Here is a 9571-nt window from a genome sequence, read left to right on the forward strand (position 1 = left end):
TATAGAATTTCAAGAGTAGTAATATTTTTATAACAACACAAAAAAATGAATAGCAATAACCAACAATAACAGGCTAATTGAAAATAATCTTGTTAATTCAACGATGATGAGTATTAACGAAACAAATAACACTTTATTAAAACAAGAGATATGTGCCGCATTTGTTCCATTGTGTGTTTTACTTTTTAGCATTCATCTTGTGTCAAATTAACTCAAATATTTAAGTGCACCATTTGATGAAAAAAAAAATGTATTCAATTTAACACAAATTTTATTACTGTGTGTCAATAAATTAACAAGATCATTTTTTTTAATTAGACTGCCAGTTAATACCGTTAATACATTTGTTTTCCGTCAATATATAGTTCATTTTCATACTCTATCGTGATCTATTCATCCTACAAATTTCGGATCGAGATGTGACGCGTTTTTTTCCATCGTTGCATTTTTTTTTTTTAAATGGCCAGCGGTGTATAAACTTGAGTTTATACGCGGTATAATTCCGACTTAATTAACAAGAGTTTACTCTTCCAGGAATTATATAATGTTCGCGGTTCAACGTTGATCGCATTTGTACTCACTTAGGCATTCGACTCGCACGCACTGCGCGAGCGGGTCTCCCATATGAAGATTCAAACACGAGCACACCGGCCGTCCCAAGCTCATCGTGCATCTCGCGTTGACGCCGCACGTGTAGCTGTCGCAACCGCCTACGAGACGGAGAGTCGGGTGATTCAGCAGGGACGCTTCGGTTTTGCGTAACAACTACTAATAACAAAGATTCTACTGAAGAAATTAAGCAGAACTTACCGGACGTACTTGTTCGGGACTGAACGTATTGGACATAGTGACTGCCGTTCGCCAACGTGATGAACAGGAACAGGAGCAAGGCTGCGGCTTGCGTGTACATTTTGCCACTGTTCCAAATGTATCTGCCGAAAGGGATGAAATTCCAATGACACTTGTGGAAAGAGAATGCTATTCTCGCGATGATTCTCCTCTGATGTTGTAAATCAAGTTCTGCGCAATTCTTCCAATTAAAACCAACACTTTTCTTTTCGATATAAATCATTATAAATAAAAACAATTTGCTTTCTTGAAATTAAAGATGGGGGGGGGGGAATTATCCCAACTACTTGAATTAAAAAGGGCGACTCGCGTGATGACTGGTGAACATTTTTACTTCAAAATCCTCAAGGCGGGAAGAGAACGCTATTCTTTTGTAATGATTATCCTTCAATGCAAATCAAGTTCTGCGCAAATTCAACTTAAAACGAGATTTTTCCTTTTAATTTAAATCGTTGAACGAAATGACTCGCTTTCTTGTAAATATAGATTTTTTTGATATAATCGTCCTAATTACTTAAATTACAAGAAAGACGATAATGACAGGCGTTAATGCGGGAAGAGAACATTCTTACGATTTTTCTTCGATGATGCAGCAAAACGAGACCTCTTTTCAATTTAATTGTTTAATAAAATGATTTGCTTTCATGCAACGAGAGATAGGTAAATTTAATACTGGAATGTAGTAATTAATTATTTTGAGCATTACAGTGTGTACAACTGTTTTTAATACTTAAAATAAGTAATTGATCGCTATCTTGTAGGATTAAATTTTCGTAAGGGAAGATTATCCAAATTACTTAAATTAGAAAAAGGCTCCGAAGGATGACTGGCGAATATTTTTGCTTATTATAAATCTTCAATGTTTCTTTCCATCAATACGAATTAACTTTAATGTTATCTTTTTCTAGAAATAGAAAATGATTTTATCTTTTTTCTTATACACGTTTCTATATTAATGTGGATTAACTTTAATACTTGGATTAACTCTTTAACTTACTTGCTCTTCATCTTTTTTAATTTTTAGAACTAGAAAAAGATGAGTTAGTTGAATCAAAATTAAGATTAAACTATATTGGCAGAAACGAGCGTTAGACGTAGAAAAAAAGAGTAAATTAAACCAAGATTAAAGTTAATCTACATTAACAGAAACGGACTATTTATGTCCATGTTATAATACAAAGAAATAATGAGCAGCAGACAATAAACTCGACAAACAATGACAAATAATATTGAATAATAGATAATGCGATCAATGAATGATGCATGAAGTTTTTACCCGAATAGACGCTTAAAAAAGTTTATCCCAGTTTATCCGAACAATGCCCACCTCTGTTTGCAACTTGGTGCTCGATCGGCGCGAGGAAGACTAACCGATCAGCGATCACCTGCGATCGCGTAAATGACGCGAGGACGATCCCAGGCCCCACTATCTGCGACCTTCAGAGTCCCCCCTTCGAATTTCGCCCACACACGGCCCTGATTATTCTTCAAGGTATTCGATAAATTTCGCCTACGTATTTTATATCGTCGTTTTTTTTTTCCCTTCTTTTTTTTTCGTAATTGATGAGCATTACGTGCGAACACGACGGTTTTCCCATAGCCTGATCTGCGGCGCAGCGCGATTGGAGCACGCACACAATTATCCGTCCATCCCGGCCTAGAATTGCCTGGCTATAATGATATTCCATATTCGCGTGCATAGTACAATGCGTCGGTCAAAACAAGGTATGAGTAATCGCAGCTGCAGCTTCGGCGCGCGCGGAGTCCCGTGACGAGGGGAACCCTTTCGCGCCAAAAATGGATCTTCGCGGACGCATACGTTCTGATACGCTCGATCCCGCTGCTGCAGCGTAGCCGAAGTAAATCCGGTATCGGCTTGTCGTTCAACTGCGGATCACCGTTTTTATATATCGCGTCATACACTCCTTCTCCCCGTGCTTCTTCATATCCGCGTTATATGCTAATCTAGAACAAAAATGTCGACAAAGTAAAAAAAAAAAAGGTAGAAATGCAAATTGTGCCGCGTAAATAAAGTATGGTAATCTCAGTATCACATTACCCGAACGGTCGCACATTCCCGTTTTGTTGTCGTTTCTGTGAATAGAACGCACAATCCGATGTCGCAATCAGCAATCTCAAAGATGAACGTAATAATTTAATATATATTTAAAGGTCTTCATCGAAAACCATTTGTCTGGTACTTAATGTAAAATTCATCGATTCGGTAAATGTGAAATTATTTCAGGAATCGGTCTATAGAATCGCTTTCACAAGTTGCAAATGAAAAATCAATTATATTTACATATAAACGTAATTATTTTAGAATATACTTATTTTAGGAACAGTTTGTGTTAAGAAGATGGAATGGAAAAATGAAATTGATAAATTGGCATTGTGTGTACACTTTTCAAATATACAAGTAATAGTTATATAAAACTCGTGTTATATATTTAGGAAACTTTTCGTACAAATACACATATGATTAAAACTTTAAATAAATGCAAAATACACATATATTTGCTATATAGAACACGCATCTATGTACAGAGTCGATCGTCAGAAACAGAAGGTTTGAATAAAACTTCTTTAAATTTGCGAATAAATTTAGCTTTTGACCATTTTTAATAATGCAAATTTTTATTAAATAAAATTTTACACACTTTAAAATATTTGTTAAAGATGTGAAAAGATATGCCCTGAAACACAAATTATGATTTTGAGAAGAACTTCGTTCTATAATAGTTTGTTTTTTTCAATTATGTAAGTTTCGTTCTTAACATTTTCTTTCGTGTCCAATGAAATGAATTTATTCAAGCATTCCATTTCAAAGTGAACTACTCTGCATGCTACATATACATATCGATATTACTATTTATGTATATGGCGGATGTTTATGAATTTAACATTAATGTGTTTGGTGCATTTCTTTTCCATCGATGCCAGTATCTTGTCCTACTTTTCGTGATACAGATATAGAGTATCATGTTAATGTCATGTAATCAAATCTTTATCTCTTTGAAAATCATAAACTTTCAAACAAGAGATATTCGTTTTTTATAAATGAGATGCTTGAGCTAGAATATAATTTTGCACTGAAAAAAAAGAGTCCGATAATAGTTACCAAATGTTAAGTGAAATAATTTCAATCAAATGTTTGGTTAACCAATATAACCAAAAATAATTTTATTTTTTTAAATATTTAGTATTAACAGTTGGTTATATTATTATGTCATATTATGTTTGGTAATACTTACTAGATATGTAGGAAAGCAAAATTATATTATATATATGTAGGTTTGTCTCTGCACATACATATATTATATAGTATATAGTTACATATTTAATTACGTTTTGTTATATTAATTAAATTTGATTGAAATTATTTCATTTAATATTTAACAATTATTACCAAGTTACTCGTTTTGTTAATGTATTTGTGCGAGATTAAATTCTGTTTGAATTTTATTTGCACTTTGCGTCTCTTAAGAACTCTTCGTAAGCAGTCGCAATTTCATCGTCATAATTATCATCGGGTTCTTCTTCAGATGTCCTGTAAATTATGCAATAATATTAGTACATAAATTTCTTAAATAAATATTTTTGTTGAATAGTATCTTTCAACTAACTCTTTTATTATTTTAATAAAATATGAAAAAAATTAAAATATTGCTTAATTTACAACAAACAACACAATTTAAGAAACAGAGTTTTTTAGAAAATGAATTTAATGTTTTAAATCATTAAAATTTTGTATTAATTTTGAAATGTAATTGTGATGAAATAATTGATTGTGTGTGTAGAGAAAAAAATTGTAGAGAAATGTTCTTTTAAAGAATTTTTTTTTTATATCATTGTAGCAAATGTGTGATATGAAGTTATAACGTACTCTTGATCGTCTAAATCAGCTTTTGCGTGCTGCTCAAGAAATTCGCTTTCCTCTGCAGACAGAATCGAGCCGTCAGGACCATACATCACTGGTTGGTTAAAATGTATTTTCTCCGGTACTTGGTGCTGTATTTTTAACGAGTCAGATGAATGATAATTAGACGCACCCAATTGATCAGATTGTCGCTGCATATCATTAAATAATACATGACTCGACCCAGATGAATCACAATTGGGCGCGCTTCTACCCCAATCTTTTCGTAATTCGTGAACACTGTTTACCATGTTTCCTACATGCGTATCAACTTGCCCATTATTCACGAGTTCCGTTAGTGCCCGCATCATATTCTCCATGTCTTTACTCCTGCTTTTATCTTTCTCCAACACGTGACCCGCCAACTACGCATTACATCAAACGTGTTAGAATGTAGATAAAAATTGAATTATTATTTGCGACTTACTTTGAGCGCTTGGCATATATATTTAACAGAACTCGACGCTGGTCTTTGCAGTACCCTAGTAATAAACAATACCAACAGTTCTCCTAAAATGAAAGCGTAAGACTCATCCATCTGAGCGACCAACTCTGCTAAAAACAATATCAGTCCATTGCATTTCCGTTGATCCCGTTGCTCTTCGGGTTGATTAAGCCATTCAGATTCGAGTAATCTGGTCTCCAATTTACATCTAATATAAAATATCGTTAATGTATATAAATCGTATACTTCCAATCACATGAAATGCCCTTGAACTTACTGGAAGCACAACAAATCCCTGAATAGCTCTTTGGAAAACATATACATCTCTTTGGAATCTTCTAAGCTGGTGTCAAAATATTTACATAACCGGGCTCCATTATATCGAAAATTACTTTCCGCTATAGACTGAAAATGATATAAAAGTCAGTAATGTGCAAATTATGTAGTATTCTATGTAATTTGTATTAGATAAATACTTATTTACGAATAAAACGCGTCTTGCGCAAAATTAAATGTCATCCGAATACGTATTCGGGAGAAAAAAAAGGAATTTTTATACCCATTCGATTATGGTTGTGATAACCAACTGCAAGCAACACATATTTCCATTCAATCTAAGCTTGTCCATAAATGGTGGAACTAGATTGGTGAACTCTGCAGGATTCATAATTAAAATGTTGATAATTTTATTGAGATGGTCATAAGTTTCTAAGTTATAAGCTTCTTCCTTTTCATTTTGTTGCTTCTTCTCTCTCTATTTAAAATATTATTGATATATATAAATATTATATAAAGCAATTTCTTATAAAATGAAAAGAAATTAGGCTTTTATCTTGCTATTACTTACATCATCTTGATCATATCCATAATTATTATAATTTCCTACGTCTGTGTCCTGTATATTGCATTGCTGCTCCAAAATGTCTCCTAGAGTACTATCATCCGCAAATGATGGAGGTACAGATACATTTGATGGTATTTCACGAGCTATTCTGATTCTGTCTTGTACGGAACTCTTTGGATATTGGAGGGTAGGTTGCTATTAGCAAATTATTCAGAATCAAAATAACAGAATGTTGATATGCTTTAAGATTCAATCAAAATAGCATAGATAACTTACAGGAGGCAAATATACATTAGGCTCTGCAGAAGGAGAGTGTACCAAAGAAGACTGCGACTTAAAAACCTGAGGCAGCATGGATTTTGGAATAAACTCTGCTGCCTGTGGCGATAGCGCAAATTTCTTCTCTTCTTGATTATGCTGTGTCGTCACTGTAGATGATGAAGAGTCAGATTCTATATACAAATAAGTGGTTTTATTTTAAACTTGATAGTCAACAATCTCCTAATTTTGTTGCAACTAAAATAATGCTAACTTATACTGGATTGACTAGCAGTTGATACACTGTATGGTCGCCTGAGTCCCCTGCATGAGTCTAATTGTGACCAAACACGATGTCCACGACCTATACCTTGTTTTATAGTTTCCTCATCCTTGCCAGTTTTCCTGTCTCCTCTAAAAGAGTCCATTTTCTGTGCAAACAAACTGCCGATCAAGAACAAGTAAAACTTAGACTCAGTAAAGTAGTTTTAAAACTCAACATCTTTTACAATCTCAACAATGTTCTTATCAAACATACTGCACTTTTTTATTACACACATATATATATTACATATATATATATACTTTTTAACATATATATGTATATACTATATAAACACATATTTTCTATAAAAAAGAAAAGATACAGAGAAGATAAACAAGTTTAATAAATTTGAATTTTGGATTCTGTATAGGTATGCTTTAAAGTCGTTGTACACAAATATATATAATGATATTATGAATATAGATTTAATCATAATTTTCTGAGAAAAGTAAGTAGTAACCAAATATTAAACGGAATAAGCACATTAAATAATTTCCTAGGTAGCATAGAACATTCCAACAATATTGCTGGAATATTCCACTTATATTACTTGTATTGTTATGACAGCATTTCTAAAAAATAGATCACTTTTTTTATTGTGGATTTTCTATGAAATTGTATATTTAAAGATTCATGAAGAATAATTGTTATTAAAGCAGAAAAGGAATATATGAAACATATATTTTATATGAAACGATATTTTGTAATTCACATTTTCACTGGAGTACAAAAACATCTCAGATGCCTAGTCGCCCAGATTTTTCAGTCTTATGTTAAATTGGACTCGACATAATATTCTTCCTATAACTGAACTAATATATATTTTTGGAATTGAAGTAAAATAGATGTTTAATATTCGACACAAGCAAGGACATTCGAATGCTATCTAGTTCAGGAATAAAAAAGATTAATTTTATTAGAACCTTCATAGGTTCCTTCGATTTTAAGATCCTTTAATTCCTATTAGACTTGCTAATTAAAGACGTTAAAGACAAAATATACTTGACTTTTGCTCATTTGTGAGAATTGATTTGGACTACGAAGATATAATAAACATGAGTATTGATACATCAGATAAGCGAAAAAATTCATTTGTGACATTGCTTCACACTGTGTTAACGACACTTATCACAATTCCTGCTTATTAAAAGAATAATGACAGGTCGAGGCAATGCCGCATCCTTATTACGAAAGATATTGTGACACGATTATCGTTACAAGCACAATCATTCTGCGACATCGCATCGATTGCATCGCGACGAACGAGATACCTTTGGAATATCAGTTCAGAGACCGATCAGCAGTCCTCGTTGAATCAGATAACGCAATTCGGACAGTTCGTCACCTCTAGCCGGCGAGAATATACGAGGAATCCGGAAATTGTGAAGGCCGGTTACACACAGGCATCACAAACGTGAGCCGCATCGGCTACACATCTCACGCATTCCAGAACAGCCCAGCGCAGCCTCACCGCCCTCACCTTACACCGCCGTTTATCGCTACGTCAAAAGGTCTGTTCACGTTGCTCGAAGTACCCAAAAATATTTGCATTTAAAATGAGATAGAAGGTCTGTTCTTTTTCCACCTCAAGTTTTGAGCTGGTGGGGGTGTATATCGATTGTACACAAGCCAATCACACAGCGTTAAAAATGAAAATAAAAAAACGTCCTACGCAGAAGTCGCTGTGATTGGACAATTGCTAGTGAACTACTTCCGAGGATGCAATAAATTAATGACCTCCTTCACCAACCACGATTAACGCTAATCGATAGTTAATCATAAAAATTGACATATTAGAGGCTCCGCACAATAAAAGAAACAGGAACAGAGAATAAGAATTTCAACCTATCAGAAACTGTGTATTCCACAATACATGATATCTGATAGGTTGAAATTCCTATCTATTCTCTGTTCTCCTTATTCGTCAATTCGTGACCTGTTTATCACTGGCTGCGTTCGCTTTGCCGCTTACAACACTGAGCATTAATTATCCTTATTTAATATTTAATTAACAACAAGAATAAAACGACACTTGAAGCGTTGTGAGCGCTAAAACGAACATAGCCACTGAAAATGAGCGAACATCAGCATGAAAAAGCACCTTAAATGCAAAAAGTGCAAGCAACGAACAGACTTAAGGTCTTATATCATGGCTGCGACCTGTGTTTCTGCCGAGTTTGTGTATATCGGAACGCGACTTGTTTACAGATTCGCCGGTCGTGATTGTGAATTTCTTTTCTTAAATTCTCTCGACGACAAGTATTTTACTCAAATATAAAAATGCCGTGTGAAATGATAACTCTGCAACTTGGTCAATGTGGCAATCAAAGTAAATAGTTACATTTTATTTTGCAACAGATGATGCCACTATTAATTTTTAAACATAAGTTTTAAAATATAATATAAATTCAAATAGTGGCATAAAAGTAACATAAGTTTCGTAACTGTATGATTTTTTAACTTTAACAATTTTAGATAATCAAAGTTGGAGTTTTACAAAATTCAAAACATTGTTAAGTTCATCTAGATTCTTCTATGAATAAATCAAAAGAAAAAAGACCTATAAACGATCAGATATTCTTCAAAACATTGTGTAGCTTTATATGCAAAATCTTTCATATTTGTAACACAAAATTACATACATATTTGTAAATTTATATATTTTGTTTATCTTTGCAGTTGGATTTGAATTTTGGAAAAGGTTATGTGCAGAACATGGAATTAATCCAGAAGGAATTTTAGAAGATTATGCAACAGAGGGAATGGATAGAAAGGATGTCTTTTTTTATCAGTCAGATGATGAACATTACATACCACGAGCTGTATTATTGGATTTGGAACCAAGAGTAATTAATGCTATTATGTCTTCTACATATAAAAAGGTAACATACATAAATATACATACACACACTCATATATATATATATATAT

At 33.3% G+C, this 9571-nt stretch overlaps 3 protein-coding genes across 9 annotated transcripts in view; 1 reads left to right on the forward strand and 2 right to left on the reverse strand.

The window, feature by feature from the left end:
* LOC108749851 (neurogenic locus notch homolog protein 1) overlaps positions 1 to 2245 on the reverse strand; it is a 4892-nt gene extending 2647 nt beyond the window's left edge. The window contains exons 1-3 of one of the 4 annotated variants that reach the window (XM_018488835.1): positions 2177 to 2245; positions 811 to 932; positions 582 to 710 (exon numbers count right to left, since the gene is read on the reverse strand). In XM_018488835.1, the coding sequence (XP_018344337.1) occupies positions 582 to 710; positions 811 to 910 (229 nt within the window). In that variant the 5' untranslated portion in view covers positions 911 to 932; positions 2177 to 2245. Of the gene's footprint in view, positions 1 to 581; positions 711 to 810; positions 1021 to 2125 lie in introns of all 4 variants that reach the window. The other 3 variants (XM_018488834.1, XM_018488833.1, XM_018488832.1) reach the window with 3 other exon arrangements.
* A 1049-nt stretch (positions 2246 to 3294) lies between these two features.
* On the reverse strand, positions 3295 to 8133 carry LOC108749872 (polyadenylate-binding protein-interacting protein 1-like). Of its 4 annotated transcripts, XM_018488872.1 has the most exons (11): positions 7912 to 8133; positions 6590 to 6746; positions 6334 to 6509; positions 6061 to 6252; positions 5773 to 5967; positions 5491 to 5618; positions 5196 to 5421; positions 5017 to 5133; positions 4736 to 4860; positions 4259 to 4399; positions 3295 to 3941 (listed from the first exon to the last, which is right to left on the reverse strand). In XM_018488872.1, exons 2-10 carry the CDS (start codon positions 6741 to 6743, stop codon positions 4312 to 4314), a joined length of 1401 nt encoding a protein of 466 aa, XP_018344374.1. In that variant the 5' UTR covers positions 6744 to 6746; positions 7912 to 8133; the 3' UTR covers positions 3295 to 3941; positions 4259 to 4311. The 4 variants fall into 4 exon arrangements, with proteins under 4 accessions (XP_018344374.1, XP_018344371.1, XP_018344370.1 ...); XM_018488869.1 differs by having other exon boundaries at positions 3295 to 3923; positions 4736 to 5133; XM_018488868.1 differs by having other exon boundaries at positions 4736 to 5133.
* A 677-nt stretch (positions 8134 to 8810) lies between these two features.
* LOC108749854 (tubulin gamma-2 chain-like) overlaps positions 8811 to 9571 on the forward strand; it is a 2864-nt gene continuing 2103 nt past the window's right edge. Inside the window, exons 1-2 of the mRNA XM_018488839.1 lie at positions 8811 to 8969; positions 9320 to 9553. Coding sequence (XP_018344341.1) covers positions 8921 to 8969; positions 9320 to 9553 — 283 coding nt within the window. The 5' untranslated portion in view covers positions 8811 to 8920. The remainder of the gene's footprint in view (positions 8970 to 9319; positions 9554 to 9571) is intronic.

The sequence above is a fragment of the Trachymyrmex septentrionalis genome, unplaced genomic scaffold (assembly GCF_001594115.1).
Source record: "Trachymyrmex septentrionalis isolate Tsep2-gDNA-1 unplaced genomic scaffold, Tsep1.0 scaffold32, whole genome shotgun sequence".
Classification (NCBI taxonomy): domain Eukaryota; kingdom Metazoa; phylum Arthropoda; class Insecta; order Hymenoptera; family Formicidae; genus Trachymyrmex; species Trachymyrmex septentrionalis.

What these genes read in the sequence shown, in the direction of transcription:
- LOC108749872 (XM_018488869.1), bottom strand. Translation starts at nt 6,743, where the DNA reads ATGGACTCTTTTAGAGGAGACAGGAAAACTGGCAAGGATGAGGAAACT. An exon ending in ATGGATATGATCAAGATGAT is followed by an intron (nt 5,968 to 6,060) that starts GTAAGTAATAGC and finishes TATTTTAAATAG; the next exon opens with AGAGAGAAGAAGCAACAAAA. An exon ending in AGGGATTTGTTGTGCTTCCA is followed by an intron (nt 5,422 to 5,490) that starts GTAAGTTCAAGG and finishes ATTTTATATTAG; the next exon opens with ATGTAAATTGGAGACCAGAT.